This window comes from Achroia grisella, unplaced genomic scaffold (genome assembly GCF_030625045.1).
Source record: "Achroia grisella isolate CSIRO2021 unplaced genomic scaffold, CSIRO_AGI_Agris_v1 utg640, whole genome shotgun sequence".
NCBI lineage: Eukaryota > Metazoa > Arthropoda > Insecta > Lepidoptera > Pyralidae > Achroia > Achroia grisella.
In genome coordinates this window covers 7,002,509-7,022,544 of record NW_026712977.1, presented here as the reverse complement: position 1 = coordinate 7,022,544, position 20,036 = coordinate 7,002,509, and the positions used below count along the sequence as shown (strand labels likewise).

General features: G+C 30.8%; 1 protein-coding gene across 2 annotated transcripts in view; it reads left to right on the top strand.

Annotated features, from left to right (window-relative positions):
• The window catches only part of LOC131849161 (neprilysin-2), a 40,967-nt gene extending 21,184 nt beyond the window's left edge, over positions 1–19,783 (top strand). For both annotated transcript variants that reach the window (XM_059199161.1, XM_059199160.1), the window contains exons 3-17: positions 1,219–1,355; positions 6,476–6,583; positions 6,728–6,973; positions 10,030–10,241; positions 10,477–10,653; positions 12,073–12,158; positions 13,729–13,834; positions 14,341–14,525; positions 14,761–14,850; positions 15,272–15,422; positions 15,935–16,103; positions 16,632–16,750; positions 17,149–17,280; positions 17,608–17,748; positions 17,933–19,783. In XM_059199161.1, coding sequence (XP_059055144.1) covers positions 1,219–1,355; positions 6,476–6,583; positions 6,728–6,973; positions 10,030–10,241; positions 10,477–10,653; positions 12,073–12,158; positions 13,729–13,834; positions 14,341–14,525; positions 14,761–14,850; positions 15,272–15,422; positions 15,935–16,103; positions 16,632–16,750; positions 17,149–17,280; positions 17,608–17,748; positions 17,933–18,133 — 2,260 coding nt within the window. In that variant the 3' untranslated portion in view covers positions 18,134–19,783. The remainder of the gene's footprint in view (positions 1–1,218; positions 1,356–6,475; positions 6,584–6,727; positions 6,974–10,029; positions 10,242–10,476; positions 10,654–12,072; positions 12,159–13,728; positions 13,835–14,340; positions 14,526–14,760; positions 14,851–15,271; positions 15,423–15,934; positions 16,104–16,631; positions 16,751–17,148; positions 17,281–17,607; positions 17,749–17,932) is intronic.
• Positions 19,784–20,036: the final 253 nt, after the last annotated feature.

The window sequence follows — 20,036 nt, the reverse complement described above, 5'->3', positions numbered from 1 at the left end:
GAATTGTGGGTATTTAATTAAATTACAAGTTTGATTTTAATCTCACCTCTTAACTTGACTAATAATTTCACCTCCTGATATTAGACCCCAGCGACCCAACTTTAAAACTTTTGAAGCCATGAACATCAAAATAATATTATATAACTAACTAAATTCTGAGGGTCAGTATGATGTTAACTTTACTAATTTCCGTTCTCATAGTACTCATTTTCAGATTAAAGTCTTATTAATATTATAAATGCAAAAGTTTGTGAGTATGGATGGATGTTGTCTTTCACGCAGAAACTACTGAACGGATTTTGTTGAAAGTTTACATTGATATAGCTTATACATAGGCTATAAATTCCACGCAGGGCAATCCGCGGGCTGATCTAGTAATATATATATATGTAGTATCTGTTCATAACACGGTGTCTATCGAGGTATAGTAAACGGTAAATCACGCTGCTCACCAACTTGATCGCCGTTCTCATTGTATAAAAAAGATAATCGCCACAACCATGAATGATTGATTGATCCCTATATGAACGAATAACTCATCAGGAAGTTATGGAATTTGCCCAACAGAGAAATGAAATTCCAGCATATTCGATCACTTATATACCCAAAATTTTTACTTACTGCTATTACTAGAATGTTTATTTATTTAACATCTGTTATACTGTTATAATAAGTAATAAAAAAATAATAATTTTCATCACTATAACGTTGCAGCATAATGCGATAAAGACTAACTCAGATTTATCCAGTTTTTATTGTAAAATGACTGAATTGAGTGACATTTATATTTGGAGTCAATAATAAAACTTATGTTTTCTCACGATCAACTGTTGCATTGAATATCGTCGCACATGTCCTACATATACCTACTTGTTGTCCAGGCAAACGTTGTTTTTCCTTATAAATGTAGTACTAATATTGCTATTAAATTAAGGATTTTTAATGCAAAATCATAATAAAATAAGATAAAACAAGTTACAAAAAAAAAGTGTGGGTCACCCTTATTATTGAAAGATATGAAAATAGATGATTCTCAGACATAAAAATCGGTAAAGATGTTTCAGCGGAGTTTTGTAACAAACACCGCGACATGAGAATTTTATGTAGATATTATATCAGTAAAACTTTGGAAATCAGTTTTTGGGTATTACCTCACCCTTACCATGATATTGGTTATACACAAATAAGTAGATATTTTACGTATTGATTGTTTTGCAGGCCATCGTTTTGGGGCCAGCGAACAAAGCTGGAGAAAAGATTAATGCTAGTAGCGGGTCTGGCTACAGTGTTGGCTGTAGCGTTCCTGGCCGCTTTTGTAGCCAGTTTGATCATGCGCACCAATGCTGACGTCAATGGTAAGTTTTTTTTTTTAAAAAGTGTTTTTAGTTTTTATAGTCTCTTTCTCCTTTTAATACAGCAATTGCGTTATCAATATACGCTCGCTAGAGGTGAAATATACTTTATGAATTTTAATTAGCACGTTACCTACTTAAGTGTCTGTAGATCAAATACTTGATTATAACTTTTCACGATTATATTTCGATTAGTCTGTATGTAATCGAATACAGTAAATGCTAATTTTAAATGTAAAATAAAATAAATTTTAAACCACGTCCTCAATTGGTCCATTTGGCATAATTAAAAGATATACAAATATATGCTATCAGTTATTGTTTATTTATCCTTGAAAGGATAGTGTATTCTTATTTGAATACTTGACATTAAAAAATATATTAGACCTTATATAGGCGGTAATGTTTGCTTTAATTTAATTTCATTACCTGTTTTGGACATACTTAAACCCTTTTGGACACATCTGTATAAATGAAAATAAAATATAAGTACTTAAACAGAACCTAAATTTTACCTGGGGGACATATTTTAGGAGGAAACCTGTTTGGTATCGTGTAATGATTTTAAAACAAACATGCATTATATGTTTTCAATCATCTATCTTTATAATATACAGTAAAATATTATAATAAGTTGTATTGTTGAAGATATATCTAGGCACTAAACAAGTTTCTATATTAGGAGTATATGCCACAATAATTTTGCGTCCAAGAATTTCAAGAAATTCCATACACTACATAATATTATATATACCTATGATGAGGTAGTTGCATGTACGTCTTCGTGGATAATGGTATGAAATACTACAAATATGAAAAATATATTTTCGTTGCCAAATCAATAAACTCAATGAAAATTAATAGATTCATTTGTGCAAATACTAAAAAACCTATAGAAGAAAATTATCGTACATGGTTTAACGTATATATAAATATCACCTACGAAAGGTAAAACTTTTTTCTATTAAATATATATAATGTAGTTAGAATATAAGAATGCAAGGATTACTCACTTATTGTAATAAGTTATTGTATGTTCACTTCGCTTACAAAATGTGCAATGTCCATTGAATATTTAACGAGAGAAAATTTCGTGTCTTATTCACTGTCATTGTTCTTGCTAGGTCTCTATAATGATAATATAATATTTTGTAGTACAAAAAAAAATCTTTTAGAAGAGAAACTTGATAGATTTTTATATTATTTAAATTGACATCACTGCCTACTTTTAAATCGAGCGTTAAAAAATATTATTCACGAAACTTATCTTCATAGTAACGTCGCTATTGTATAGATATTATTTAATTTATTTATATGTATATATGTATGTATATATATATATATATATATATATAATGATTATTATGTAGTTATATGTATGTGTATATGATATGTAAATTGTACATCCAACAACTAATTGTTATACCTCGACCAGACACAGTCTAATCACTCCTCTCCATCCTAAGGTTGCCTGGAAGAAATCGCTATTTAGCGATAAGGCCGCCCATTGTTACCTCTATATTATAATTATTTTGTTATTATTTTCATATTTAATGTACATATTAATTTATGTAATTATTCTTTTTGTGAGAGAAACAATAAAGTGTTTTTCATTTCATTTCATTTCATTATTTCAAAATTTTATAATTATATTTTTATTTTCGCACATTACTTTTTATTTCATTCTAGCGTATAAATCTTATCAGTCTCATCAATCAATATCCCCATATAAAACCTCTCGCTGTAGGTAGGTATCTAATATACCTCCCCTTCACATTTAAATTTTAAAGTTGGTAAAATGATTACTAGTATAAATATAAAAGTTAAAAAATCCAAATATACTCAGACTCAAATAAGTTCAGAGCCAAGATATTGAAAAATACGTAAGACTCGAGAAAAGACGTTTCTCTATTCATATTTATTTAACTGTATGAAATTTCACTCTACTAATTTATAAAGGAAAAGTATATTTGCATATATATTATAGTTTAGAGTACTTTGGAGACTAACTATGTATTAATTATACAAGTCTGCTATTCCTAGCACTTATTCTTTTCAATGTTATTCATTTAACAACAAACCAAATTTTATTTAATACTAATATGGTTGGCACTTAATACTCAATTAGAAATGTTTTTAATGTAACATTTTTATTAGGTACATTTGAAATTAATATAAATAGCACAAGTAATATTAATAAAAAACGTTGCTTGTTTTTAAAAAATAATTTTAAAGTTCCTAAGCGGTACCTTGAAATTTAGATTTGAGTAAAATTAACAAATACTTGCCCATTATATGATTCATATTAGAATCAATAAACTGTTATGGTTTTCCTTAAATACAACATACAATATTTATTTCAAAGAATTCACATATATGTATAATAATTTTAAGAATATATTACATATTAGATTAAAATAAGCTACGTGGTGGGTATAGAATTAATATTTAGTACCTACAACTATTAATGACTTCAAACAGCTTACTTTGCAAGGTATGCTTTGAAGACCAAAAACACGCTAGTGTCCTCCACTGAGTTTCCTGTCCCATTCAAACGGGGATCGAATTCACGACGGGTTGAGTCGAGGTTCGAACCCCTAACGGCGACTTCAGAGTAAAGCATACGGCTTCAATCTTAGAATAGGTCGACGAAACTCATGTTAGTAAAAATTATCTTTACGTATTCCATAGTAGAACACTATCGAGAGCGATCGCTCTCATTTAATTTACTAATAATATCGATTATTGTTCAAAGTCCCAATCAGAAAATACAATGCACACGTGATCTGACAGGTAATTTTAAAGAAAGAGATAAACTAGTTGATACAGGATCAAGCTTAACCATTGTAACTTTTTATATTTTATTAAAATGGATACAATACAATAACGAGAAGACTATATAAGCGTGACATAATAACAATCACTTCAGAAGCATATCCATGACAATCACCTTATATTCTTACTATGGATCAACTATTAAATTGCCACTACTTTGCCTTTCCTAACAGACCTATTCTCGTTACACAATAGACTGCGTTAATACGTATTTCTGTTGTTCTTGTTTCTTCCACAATAGACCTTTTTCCTTGTAGTTCCATCTAAATTTCCGGCATTAGATAGGGAGGAAAAGAAAATTTTATTGGCTTATGGAACCGTTGTAGTTACTAGCTTCTTTTGTTTATGGCATTAGTTAACCATAAATTTAAAGAACGTGATATATAATTATGTAAGTACACAATAACATACCACTAATTGGCTGCTAAGGCACGGACCGCCTTTATACTGTACTATTGTTACGTTACTAAAGTACTTGTAAAATTATATAGAGGTTTGTAAATAGATCATACCTTCACAAGTGTAGTCCCAGATGAATTAATAAGAGATACTGTCAGTAGACCATGTGAACAGTATTTTATTATTATTCGTACAGATATAAGTATGTATCAAATATTGGCTATTATATAAAAAAAGGCAAATTTAAATCAAAAATATGTTACATATACTCGTAGGTAAATATTAATTTATGTTGATGCAATATGCGAACAATTATATTAGCATAAAAAATTTCCTATCATTTAATAAACCTTTCGGAAATTAGTACGGAAGTTGATGGAGCGAGATGTTGACGTGATTGAAATTCGCACATCGGTGCACAAGATTCATCTTGCGGAAATATTCGCAAATAAATGTGCTTATGTGAAATCTGGAATATAAGAAGTGTATCTAAGTAGTGAAAAATATACTACGGCAAGCATCACGAGCAGCAACAGGGATGCCAGCTCTACGAAAAACCTCGTACAATTTTCAGATTTTTGGCCTTTCAAGGACATTTTTATTGTTAAAAGCACGATTTTGACGGTCAAATGGGATAATGTGTGAGGTTAGAGATCAGATTTTTTATTTCCTCCTACGCAACTAAATATTTTTAGATTGGCAACCCTGAGCAGCAAGCAGTTACAAAATGTTAGATCACGTCGCGTCGTGTGGCGAAACGTTGGTGAACGGCCACGCTTCGGCGCTCTTACATTCGTGACAAAAATATTATTGAAATATTATGACAATACTATTAAAGGTCGAAATTGATCCAAAATTGATCAAACTGTTTAGAAATAACGTTATTTTTTACAATACTAGTTCAATTTTAAAGAATGCAAGTAACAATGTAAAGTAATAAATTGTACAGTGCAGTTACAAATTGTTGAGTAATATAATTATACAACAGAAAAGAAAACATAGATGATAGTTCATAGTAGGTACTGAGTATTTTCATATTATTAATAGGCACGACAAGGTGATCACATTTTACACTCAATCGAACATAATGCGTATATATATATATATATATATAATATATATGTATATATATCCATATAGCATCTATAGAAAATAGTTACACGAGTAACTCTAGGTTATAAGTTGTCACAGTTCATCAAGCATATTATATTATTATTAGAATTAATTTTTTTATTAAATAAGAATATGACTACCTACTACCACTATCTTAAGGATATACTTATTTCTCTCAGCATTAAAAGTTTAACGAGCAGCAAGTTTACTTGTATATTGTAGATTGAATGAATAAAAGTACATTTTTTATTATACTTTAAATTGATAGTTTAACCTTATCAATCAATAGACTTATTATTAGTGACTTACATTATTAATACGTCGAATACTTTAGAGTTCATTAACTTAAAAATATATCTAAGTAGAATAATATATAGATACTTACTTACTTACATTCATAGTATTCCAGATACTATGTGAACTCATAAGATAATTAACAGGGAATAGCATGTATTATTTTCATGGTTTTGAGGATATGTTTTAGTAATTATTAGAACTTCATAAGATTAAATCACGGCAATAGTTTAAGAATATGATATTATGTCCCCAATTGCTACTGAATTGCCTTTAACACACTCTTTTAAAAATGTTTGTTTAATTCTAGATTGCAAATTGGCTGACCTGAAAATGGTACCTTATCGACTTCGCTCGTGTCCTATTTTGCTAATTTAAAGTTATACAATTGAGCTAAACTACCAAATAGTTACGTTCTTTCTTTTTTAGTAATTAGAATTTATCACTACTAGTCTAATGAAATACATGTATTTTTGTTTTAGACATACCACAAACAAGCGAACTGAGATTGTCTTCGTCTATGCCGCCAGCTGTAGTAGCCAAAGACACAGATGCAAAAATATGCAACTCCCCTGGCTGCATACACACAGGTATATATTATGATTTTTATTAAAAAAAATAGTATATTTTTTTAAATATGTATTTAATACAAACATTAAAATATTAAACTTTTAGATATTAGTTTAAATATATGCCTACCAAAGGATTTTTACTGAATATATGGTTTGTTCTAGCATCTAAACTGCTTCAAAATATGGACGACAAAACTGACCCTTGCGACGATTTCTACGGTTTTGCTTGTGGTTCATTTGTAAAGAACACTCGCATACCAGACGACAAAACATCAGTCAATACCTTCTCTATCATAACTGACCAGCTACAGGAGCAGATCAGAGCTTTGTTGGACGAGCCAATCATGGCTGGGGAACCGAGGCCTTTCGTGCTTGCCAAAACATTATACCAGGCCTGCATGAATAGAAGTAAGTAACTTTACTATTGTCATTACTGACAGTAAACTTTCCATACGACGAAGTAGAATACAATCTGGCATCGCTAATTTACATATCCAATATGTATGAGTCGGAAAGAAATAGCATCCTTTGCATGAGAAAAAAAATGCATAATAAACCCATTTACCAAGCCTCTAGAGTAGACTAATATTATTTACTTATTTAAAGAGACGCGTTAATTAAAGAAGAATTTTAATGATTATTACAGTTACTGTAAATACTTGTATCTATCCTTTGCAGACATAACAACTAATTAGTTTTATTAAAGTATATTTATTGTTTTTTCTATTGGATAAATAATATTTGTTCCATTGCATGTACAATTTTACTTAAAAATTACAAATGTTACATAAACAGGTACTCGCAAGACTTAATACGATTTACATTATCACTACACAGCAAGGTACTTGAAGAAATACAATAGCATGTTAAGCATTTAATTAAGACTCTGGTCGTTTTGCAGATTATATAGATACTAATTCTGGTTAGTCTATCGAATATACCATCTTCTCATTAACACTCATAATTAGTGTATAAATGTTAATGAGAACCATATTAGTACATTTTTAGTGGATATCATATTACATAAAAAAAACTATCGAAGTGGAATCTGTACAAACTATTTTCTAGAAGGAAGGATATGATAATTAAAATGATATATGCAATGATATTATAACACAAATATATTATCTAAACTATTTAAAAGTAGCAACGAGTCGGAGATATTTATTTCATTTAACTATTTTGAGCTTGCGTTTGAAAACAATTATTCTCAAGACCCTCAATCTGTGCCAAACAATACTTGACGTTAACAATGGTTGACTGGAAGATATCTCTTTAGGAATGACTTATGTCCGCCGATAAATATATTTTACTATTTATAATTGATACTTTTCTGTTTACTTATAAATGTTTTATTAAAATAGAAATAGTCACAAATATGCATCTGGATCATCAGACAGTGATATCAGATAGTGCTCATGAATGTACATCCTCAATTTTATAAGAGCAAACATAGATGTTAAAATAATAATAATTGGATTTCTCATTGGGACGTATTACATTGTCACAATGCGATAGATATCTATAGATAAATAAAAGTCAAATGGTCTATTTAGTTTAGTGATGAAACATAGTTTATTTTCGTCACACGTATCTATAAAGTATTCCACATAGACTCAATGCTGCTAATAGAACCAACGATCACAAGATGACATAACATAATTACTTAAAATTAACAACATTTACAACAACAAACCGTGCTTATGTACAGAACAAGGATGTCCTGGCAATCTAACAGATCAGATGTAACTGCTTATTAGTATAACATGGCTTTTCTACAGACAATTAATTAAAAATTTTAGTTAGTACTGAAATTTCGTTTCAGTACTCGTTACAAAATTTCTGAACTTTCTCCGTTCATATTCCGTAGTTGGAAGTGCAGGAAACTTCCAGTCAACCACAAAACAGTGTGCGATTATAATTAATCGCACACTGTTTTGTGGTTATATATAAATTTGGGGTTATATTGATGGATGGCTAACAATAATAGTGGACTATGTGATCGTTCAATTCTGACACATCTACTTACGTTCTGGTTAACATAAATTATTCCGGACGAGATAATAAGTATCAATTTACCTTTATACGTAGTTATGTTAATACACTCATTACTGTTTTACCTTTATTTAGACTAATTACATTTTAGATATATATAATATATAAATACTAGTTACATAAAATACTAACGTTATTTTGTTTCCGTAAATATTCACAAATATATTAAATTTTTAAATATAGAAATTAATACTCAATATTATATACATCAGACATCTGCTAGTCTTAGTGGGTCCTTTATCTTGCCCATTTCAGCAGCCAAGCAGTGTGCTTTATAAGATGAGTTTCGGTTGAAAGGTGAGATAAAACAGAGAAATTAACGGGTACAGATATGGAGAGACATAAGAGATACAAAGGATGTATACCTATATTGGCGACAATTACCAATTTCCATCGGGTTCGAATAGAATTTTTATAATATCAAATACATAAAAATTTAGATTAGAGAGATAGCTTTATACTTTACACTTACTGAACATAATTACGATAATTATTTAACTGTTATATTTGTGTTACTTAAACCAGTTGTTGCGATAAATCCGAGTGAAAGTGAAGCAGTGATGTTGCTTCCTACTTTGCACAACTTATGTGACGTAATGCATGAATAACGCTGAAGTGGCCGCCCAGAGGATAACAAGTGTATCGAACTATAAATATTACGAACAATTCACTCGACAATAGATTTTGTTATATGTAGTTTTTTTTGTTGCTCCTCCTATTCATTTAATTGATAGTCACATCACGGTCTAACTGTACGAAGTAATAAGTATTATTTTTATAGTAGTCCTTTGTATATAAAGTAATTTAATTAGATTAATTTTATATTATTTCTGTATTTTAATCTTATGTATTTAATCTTCTGTATTATAATCTTATGTATTGTAATCTTATTTTTTAGAAATAATATAAATGAAATACCCATTTTACTTAGTTTTACTTTATGTAATTAAGGTATAAATATTTGAATTTTATAATGACAGTAGGTACTATGTATGTACACATGTATCTATTGACCCAAATAATAATGTATTTCCTAAATTTTTTACAATGTTAGACTAGTCTGGATATTTGAATACATTAAACGTTTTTTCAGTTGCCCTTTAATAATGACCAATATATTTCTTTTGTATTTTTTTTACATTTATTTATTTAGTGACTTTTATTATGATATGATAATGCCAGTCCCATCGTATTTTATTATCTAATCTTATCTTCTACTGTACAATGAAAACAAAAATTTGTCTGGCGATGATACAGGATCATTTCTTTTGTAATGCCATAATCTTATTTTCCTTGGATAAAATATTTTATTGGTACTATTTTTATAAGTTTCCCAATCTAAATTCATTAAAAAATTCTCAAGAATTTCCTCACATCGTATATTTAATTTTCTTCTTTTATTTCATTAGCTGCTATAGAGAGTCGAGGTGTCCAACCTTTGCTGGACATGCTACGGAACCTTGGTGGGTGGCCGGTCCTGGATGGGGAGTCATGGAACGACCGCTCATTCTCATGGGAGCAGTCAGTATACAAGTTCCGTGCTGCAGGTTACTCCGTCGATTATTTCCTCGATTTCTCCATCAGTGTTGACGTCAAGAACTCAACGAAAAGAACCATCGATGTAAGAATTAAAAGAAATTTATATGCTGATATTTAATATTTTAAACAAACAATACATTTGGTTGGCCGACCGTCAGAAATAATTTAAAACAATAAAAAAAAATTTAAAAATACATTATTTATCGCAAATGGCGAAATACATATTAGCCCAGCGAATATTTTAATGTTATGCTCACGCGAACTTCTGTTAATTGTTCGTAACGACCTAAATACCAACAGTTCATGTTTATCAACAGCTGGATCAAGCCTCCCTGGGCCTGAGTAGGGAGTATTTAAATCGTGGCTTCAGCGACAAATTGGTGCTAGCCTATTATGAGTACATGGTGGATATCGCAACTCTTTTGGGAGCTGATCGCACCCGTGCCGAAGTGGAACTCAAGGAGTCGTTAGAGTTCGAAATGAAACTAGCAAACGTAAGTTTTTTACTTATTTGAGAGGGACATCTTTCTCGATATGGCTGATCAGGCGTTTGAATAATGCTAGAATTTTATATACATAATTTAAGGGTATAACAGAAATATAGTATTTTGCCTATTATAAATCTAGATGACATGTGGCAAACGTATGTTATTAAATATTGAAAATTAACGATGCTACCATAATAAATTCTCGGGATCTAGCCTGGACTCTAATTTAAGATCATAATTATCTCTCAACTGAAACTCACATAAGGAATATACTTTTTATGAATTTTGTTGACTTGTAAGCATGTAAATCATGTAGTATTAGTGTTATGAAATCTAAGCTTTGTATACTGTTTGGGTATCTATCGATTTGTCATATTTGACCTAGTGATATCATGACATTGGCTGAACATACCAATCGAAAGGCATCATATTTATCAAATCAATTCGCGAAGATTGAACCATATTGCAGTAATAATCATCTGACAAGTATCAATACGCTACAATCAATGGCCATAAATCAGTAAAGTGGGTTTGTAGGACCCAATTGTATAAGGGTAAAAAGTATCGACACTTTTTTCAATGTCATTTCTGTTTAAATAAGTGTTTTTACATTATTACGTCACTGTATATTTATTCTTACAATTACTTATTGTAATAAGTATTAAAAAGTGTAGGTATTTATTAAAGTTACTAACAAAAATATCGAACATATCAATATTCATTTGCAAAAAAAGTTAATTCCAATATCTGAGCAATCTAGGTTTCATTCATTTGAAAGTGATCGAAATATGCTCGATGATTTATTTTTGTATATTTTGCGTTTTTTATGAGAGACCTCTGAAGAGGTCCTCCTATCTAGATAATGTATAAAATACAGTAGTTAACTTCTTTTTTGTACTACCTTTTTGCCTCGATTCAGTCAACGTATTTAAGATAAAAGATATTTTGACGTTACATTTATATAGGCTTTATTAATATATATAATATATTTAGTAACGTAACCTACCTACATTTGGGAAATATATAAATTCAGATTTTTGTTCGAAAATAAATTATAATAATTAATAAATAAAAAAGACATTCTCGTTATATAATCTATCCTCTTGCAATCAATCATTTCATTAAAATCTGTACAGCCGTTTAGTAGTAAAACAGTAACAGGCAGACAGATGCACTTTCGTATTTATAATAATAGTATGACTAAACTACAGCTCTATATACGAATACATACTTTCTCCTAGTTACCTACACTAATATAAAAATATCAATCAAACTCCTTACAATATTTATTATTTACATTTTTTAAATAGGTATAAACTTAAATTTTTACAACATTGAGCGTCCCCACATAATAGTATTTTTAGAGTCAGTAAATTATTTTATATTTATTTGTACTTGAATTTAATTAGTATAAATAACTCGCAGATCTCGTTGCCATTGGAGAAACGTCGCAACGCAACCAGTCTCTACAACCCGATGACCATCACACAGCTGCAGGAGAAGTTCCCCAAGTAAATATCTTTATAAATTTAGAAAGAAAGATGATATATGTATACATAAGTATATGAAATAATCAAATAAGTGAATTCTTTATATAATATTTCATATTCGTTATCTTTCCACCTAAATTTATTATATATGTTTAACATATAAAATCCATGTGTCACGTAGTTTTAATATTAACACTGGTATTGGTATCTATAAATAGAATAAAGCAGAGTCGCTGTTTTAGTCTAACTTTTCCTCCGTTTTCATCTTTTGAACCACCCGAAGAGTTTTGATATACTTTTTACTATTATTTCGAGATTTACAAACTTTGGTACTCGGTCATCCATTTATAGAATTGTTAAAGTATATAGATAATGATAAATTCAGTTATATAGATATTTTTGACATTACACCATCTTTATTTAAAAAAATGGTTGATTAGAACTTGTTAAACACCCACTAAACTTAATGTATGAACTGTTTATTTTTAGTATTCTTTTTATACGCGTTCTTTATATGTAAGGTCTTATCAATATATTAGTTGCATTAAGTTTGTCTATTATCATCTTTACATAGTATAAAATTAAGTCGATGTCGCTGTCGCTGTCTGTCCCTATATATGCTTAAATCTTTAAAACTACGGATTTTGAAACGGTTCATTTTTAATAGTTAGAGTCATTCTAGAGGTTTCTATGTATAATGCATGTACACCCGGGCAAAGCAGGGGTAAGCGAGTAGCTAGTTTCGTATAAAATATAATGAATTATTGTTTAGCGTTACTTCTCTAAACAAACTTGCATGTTTATATAAATTTTCTTTAGTAAACTGTGATTGGTAACGTACGTGGTTGGTAATAAATTTAAAAATATTTCATCTTATATCCTATTGTATATACATAATATGTTGTATTATTGTTTGTTAGTCCTAATAAATGTAAAAAAAATCCCCTTGGACCTACATTATATATTTGTAGTATGACCTACACATATAAGGTATACATGTTTGAATAATAAATGTATCATTTTAATCGCTCTATATTTGGAATTAAAATTTGTGACAATTTATTTTGCTACAACATAAATTACTTATAATAAATGTACAAATAGTACTCGTAATTACGCGAGCAGTGGCATGAAAGCTGATGTTATTTTCTATAGCCTTTTCATCAATTCATTTCATACAATTGTAACTTTTATAGGCAGATATATTTACCCTTCCTAATAGTTGTGGAATGATAGTATCCATGGGCTAACGTTAGTCCCTAAGGAGTATGTATAAGGAATACAGAAATAGGTTCAATTTGTTATCTAGTGTTAGTTATATGTATGTCTCTTATAAGGAAGGTGTTACATATGAATCTGGAGAGTATTAAGGGCAGAGGAAGGCCGAAAAAGAGATGGATGTACTGTGTGAAAGACGATATGGTAAGAAATGGAGTGAATAACGAGATGACTGCTACCAGGGATGAATGGAAGAGAAAACATATTACGCCGACCCAAAATAAATATTATAAGGAAGAAGCAGATGATGATGTTAGTGATATGTCTACTAGTTATTGTATCGTAAGTAAATTTCTTTATATTATTTTAATAGGATCCCGTGGTTGGAGTACATCAACCGTCTGCTGGCTCCACATGTTACAGTGACCCCAGATGAAATTGCTATAGTCAGCGTACCCAAATACATCACTGATCTTGAGGTTTGTATTATCATGTCCTCGATTCTATCTTATGTATTGGGAAAATTACTAATTCTCATTTATTAGGTTTGGTACCGTATGAATGATATTAGTCTCGTATATAAGTATATATATACGTATACAGTTCGCAGCATGTTTCAGCAGCTCTCGTAGCTGTTCTTCTGCAAAACTACAAGTATCACCAATAACATTCAATAAGAATTTAATGGCATTTTTAACATGGGTAGAAGGGGTTTTAACACGAATACTGCTATGGTAAATAAAAGCCAGCTTATTACCACGGCTTCTGCAACCTAGTCAAAACATCGAGAGAGGTAAATACCTATATGTATCATAAGATTATTCGTGTTAAAACCACTTAACTATATTAATAATGTATACCAAAAGCAAAAGCTTTTAAGTAAGAATTTAATGGCATTGAAATTGTATTGTTGTAGTAAAAGATATTGTAGTTACCGTTATATATAAAGTAAGCTCAGTTTTAACTTTAAACTATGTGTATACAGATTCTGCTCGAGAAGACACCGGCGCGTGTTCAAGCAAACTACGTGATGTGGCGTGTGGCCGGCGCTTCAGTGTCGTATCTGACTGATGAACTTCGCCGCAGACAACTGCAGTATATCACTGCACTGTCAGGGAAGACTGAACGCGAGAGCAGGTGGAAGGAGTGCGCTGATACAGCAAGTGTCAGGTTATTACCTATCTATTGACGGCCTCGATGGTTTAGCGGTTTAGCATATCGATTTACCTGTGCTTGCGGGTTCGATTCCTCGTATTATGCAAATATTTATATTGTCAATGTCGCTAAGCACAAATACTTTTCTTTCTGTCAACATAATCATTACATAGAAAATTATACTAGTAAAGATGAATTTCTGCTAATTGTTATTGTTACATATCATACATACATGCATTTGTTTCAGCAGTATGTCTATAGCTGTGGGAGCACTGTACATAAGAAAATATTTCAACGAAAAGTCCAAAGCTAATGCCCTAGAAATGGTTAATGATATCAGGTAAGCATATTTTAATAATTATAGATAAATATATATATATATATTCAAACTGCTATTGGAATATATATATTGATTACAGAGATAAATTAATTTCAAAGTAAATAAAAAAGTGTCAGTGTTTTTGCTCTCCTAAGCGGCTGATTCTCGAACTGTTTTAAAGAAACAACTTCCCACAATCAAAATCCTTTCAAGTTCATTATCTCATCGTTGCCTTGCATATATCCCATTATTTATACATATCTTCTTTAATACACTTCATCAATGTTTTCATCAGTCGTCGCCTCTCTTTACATCCATCGTATTTATATTATAATATCCCTTGCATAAATTAATACAATTTTTTTAACTTTAATATTCAACCATTCCATGTTTTAAGATCAAGTAAAGTGTCTATATATAAATATTAATTAATGTGTTACAGACAACAGTTCCGCAAGACGCTAACAGAAGTGGAATGGATGGATAAGAAGACTCGTCAAGAAGCCTTGGAGAAAGCAGATGCTATGGAGTCTCATATCGCATACCCGAGCGAAATGCTTGATGACAACAAATTGACAGAATTCTATGATAGCGTAAGTGGAACATCTATAATTATACGTATTATAAGTTTGATAGGGCATGGTACAGGTGACAGATTTACCGTCATTATAGCAATCATTCATTTTATAAAAATAAATAAAATAATTTATAATATAAAAATGTTAATAATCATGACTCTTCGATAAATTAGAAAAATTACATATTTTTATTTTTTTAATTTATAGCTGAACTTTAGGGGTTTTTTTACTAAACCACCTTAACTGTATTATAACAACTATAATGAAACAAAAAATCAAAACGGTCAAGCTCAGTGTTTGCGAGACTACTTCAATATGTCTCATCACCTTTTGGGAGAGATGTAGTAGTAACATACGTTGTGGTATATGTAGTCAAAATAACTTGCTTTTTGGCCTCGTATACTGCACGAAGTTGACAGACATGTTATTAAACAGACTTGGCATATTTATTGTAATACTAGCATAGTCATTTTCCAGTAGATAATAAAGTTTACTAAACTAATAACTAAAATATACTTGTATTGCAGCTGGAGATGTCATCTGATAAACTTATGGAGTCCGTTTTGAACCTAACACTCTTCGGTACCGAGTTCTTGTTCAGTAAATTGAGAGAACCCGTAAATAAAACTGACTGGATCACTCATGGCCGCCCAGCTATTGTAAACGCATTCTATTCTTCAATTGAAAACAGTATCCGTAAGTACAGTACAGCATTACATATAACCAAATATGCTAACCCAATAGAGTACCTACATCCTATTCGACCTCCCTTGTACTTTCTAGCTAAATAATTAAAATAGCAGCTCCAAAATATGTAATGTTCTCAGTTGTTGACAGTCCCGGGCTGTCTTCTATTCATAAGTATGATTTGTATGAGTCTTGATATCTCCTATGCACGTATTTAAAAAATATATACATTTAAGTATTTATATCAGTTGTCTAATATCCCTAAGCCAAGCTTGGTTAGGACAGACGGTGCTGTCTAAATTGACCAGGGTAACTATTATTATTCATTGCTCAGCAAATATATCTGTTGACATACTGCTGCAGTTGCAATAGTGTTTCGAAAAAGTTATTTATCAAACAATTCCAGAACCCATTGAATTATACACACATTTCATCGAAATCGGTCCAGCTGTTTACGAGGAGTTAGGTGATAAATACACATAGTGAAGAATTATTTAAGTAAATTATGATCTTAATATGGTTTTTACGTTATTACAGAATTCCCTGCTGGTATATTGCAAGGTGCTTTCTTCTCTGCAAAACGTCCGGCATATATGAACTACGGCGCTATTGGATTCGTTATTGGACACGAAATCACACATGGTTTCGATGACCAGGTATATGTGAATACATTCTAGACATAACATTACAACTGTTACATTGTGTAGTTAGAAGCATTGTCACCGTCAATGTCGTTCATGAATGAACGTAATTCATGACACGCCCACATTTAGCAGTGTTTAATTTTTAATCCATGCCAGGGGCGAGCCTACTGCAGTCTCTCGGAATCATTTTTGTTTAAATTTGTTTTCCTTCACTGGAAACTTAGAAAGAAAAATTATTTCACTGATTTGAACTCACGAATAATTTTTTGTTAATCGTAGTAAACTAATAGGTTATGATGCTCCTATTTACTAAATATCGTATAGGTATTATTTTCATATTTTATAATACATATATTTAGTACTTATGTTTTTTTGAATGTCTCATATTAATACACATGTATTCTTAACAGGGTCGACAATTTGACAAAAATGGCAATTTGGTTGATTGGTGGCAAGAAATGACGAAACAGAAGTATCTGGAGAAGGCTAAATGCATCATAGACCAATACTCGAACTACACCGTTAAAGAAGTTGGAATGAAGGTACTATTGTTTTAATTTAGATAGAATTGACACAAACGCAGAACAAATCGACAAAATGGTGATGGGAAATGCATTTAATTATTTTCAATAATATTTATTTTTAATAATCGGAACTATTTTTGATATTTATGGGCATAGGTAATTGAAAAGAAGTGCCGGCTGGTTCCGTATTATGTTTTTGTTAAGTTAATTAAACAAATGTTGTTTCATTTTGAATTGGACATATTTATATAATAAATTTTAAATCAAGTTTATTTGCACCTTAATTTCATGTCTTATGAAGACTTTTTTTGTGTAGTTATTAAATTAGTCCATTTGTGATTGCAGTTAAATGGCGTCAACACGCAAGGTGAGAACATAGCCGATAATGGTGGCATCAAAGAAGCCTACTACGCATATCAAGCGTGGACACAAAGGCACGGCGAAGAATCACGTCTGCCCGGTTTAGAGAAATTTTCACCAAGACAGGTATAAAATTTAATACAAACGTATGAATTAATTTTGCTGTTTTGAACATTGGACACGAGTAAAATAAATGAATACTAAATCTGTCTGATTTAATATACAACCACTACTGTTCTTTTTGGGTACCTAAATATAGGTTACATTTATAGTTTGATGTAAATATTATCGTTACAATCGTTAATTGCAGTTGTTCTGGCTGAGTGCTGCCAATACATGGTGCTCGGTGTACCGGAACGAAGCTATCAAGCTGCGCATTACCACTGGTTTCCATGCGCCTGGTCGCTTCCGCGTCGTTGGACCTTTATCGAACATGGAAGAATTTGCGTCCGACTTCAAGTGTCCGGCCGGGTCTCCTATGAACCCAATTAAAAAGTGCAAAGTGTGGTAGTATATCTACTACGCCGCCTTCTATTTGCCGTTCAATTGAACTCAGTTGGCAATCACACGCCAACGCGACCTGAGGATGCGACGGACTTACCTGGCGAGCTATTGACACAACTATTCAACAACACAAATAGTTTCCTGTTGTCAACTAAAAAAAACCACAATGACTTCTGAGGAAATATTAATTACTTACTAAAGTATTATTAACTATGTTTCTGTAATAGTGTTAATTATATATTAATAAACAAGCCAGCTGGTAGCTCGACAGCTGATATTATGCACAAATGGTTAGTGCATGTCTGTGAATGTCCTTTTGAATGTGTAGATGTCATCTGATGTTTTGGTGTTGTTTAAACTTGTAAATAAAATAGCTGAATTCCCTTTTACGGAAACTTTTGTATACATAAATGTGACACGCCGTGAGTATTGAAGTTCGTTTGGGGGAGATTTTAGACTGAACACCACATTTTTATACGACGGGTATACTTACATCTCATGTAGGTTTAAACAATTTGTACAATCATACCTACTTGTTACTTGTTTTTACACAAACATTTTGTACTTAATTCTTGTATTTTGTGCTATTTATTATATATCTACCATTGTTTTTAGAATACAGCTTATTGTTAAACAACGTTCAAATATTCACATTTTTAAATTTACAAATATAAACTAAATAAGTATGTAAGAAAAAAGGTAATAAATAATAATAATAGACGGTTTTTATACAAGGTTTAACTGATAATAAGAATTATTCGCATCTTTTTACCTAATTTGCCTCGGCTAAAGCCGTTTTTAAGCTTTCTATAAATTTTTCTAACATCAAGATTGCAAGTGTACTGGTCATAATTTTATCATGAATTAATCATGACATATACATATTTACGTGCGTAGGAAATTTACAAGTCAAGCCAGATTGCACTTGTAATTTTTCTCACGAAAGCTGTTTAAGGAATTAATTTACTATTTAAAACTACGGTAATTAATTATCACAACTTAATTTCGCATGATATTATTTTTATAGAAATGGGATATTTTTTATTCCAACTAATATCAAACTAAAAAATCTGTCGTCTTCTCATCGGTGTCACACTTCTGAAGTTTACAAAGGAAACAGAAGAAAAACCTTCAATAAAAACCTTTCCAGGAAATAACTCACCAATAAAATATTGTACATTGAAAGTGCAAACCATAAATACGTTTTCTATTCTCAATCTACCCGACTACGACGTGTGTTACTTAAACTTATTGTAATGTTAATGTTTGATTGTCACAAGTATTTGATATTTATTAAGCTGCGATAATGACTAACAGCTAACTCGCGGTTTTCATCGTCAAAGGTCAAAGAATCTGCTATCGAAAAATATTATCAAAATTAAATGTGCAATTCTAGAGATTAATTGAGTTTGTAAATACTACGAGTTAGCTGACATTATGATGAATTTATCTGTAACTGTAATCTCACGCCGTCTTATAAGAGAAAAGGCAGGGAAGACATTTTGTTAATACCTTCTTAACAGAAATGGCATTTCAAGCGAAAGTTACACTACATCTGTTCGCACCTAGACTTGCCAGTCGATCTTTGATCTGGCTACGCGAGTTGACCTGTATTTTGACTGTAGTGCTTACCGCTTACATGCTAAGACATGTTAGTGCATACATACACAGCCGGATTTACTACAAATACGTTAAAGTATTAACTTCTCATAATGACTAAAATAGTGACAAATGCTTACTGTCCTATCTCTATAAGACAAACCTACAGTGATAATTTAATTTTAGCATAAGTACCTAGTTAAGTATAACAGTTTTGGATACAATTGTATTGTTGTAAATCATTGAAACACCAATATAAGATCTTTTTATCAAACTGGATTGTTTTAGTTTACTCCTAGAAATATAACAAA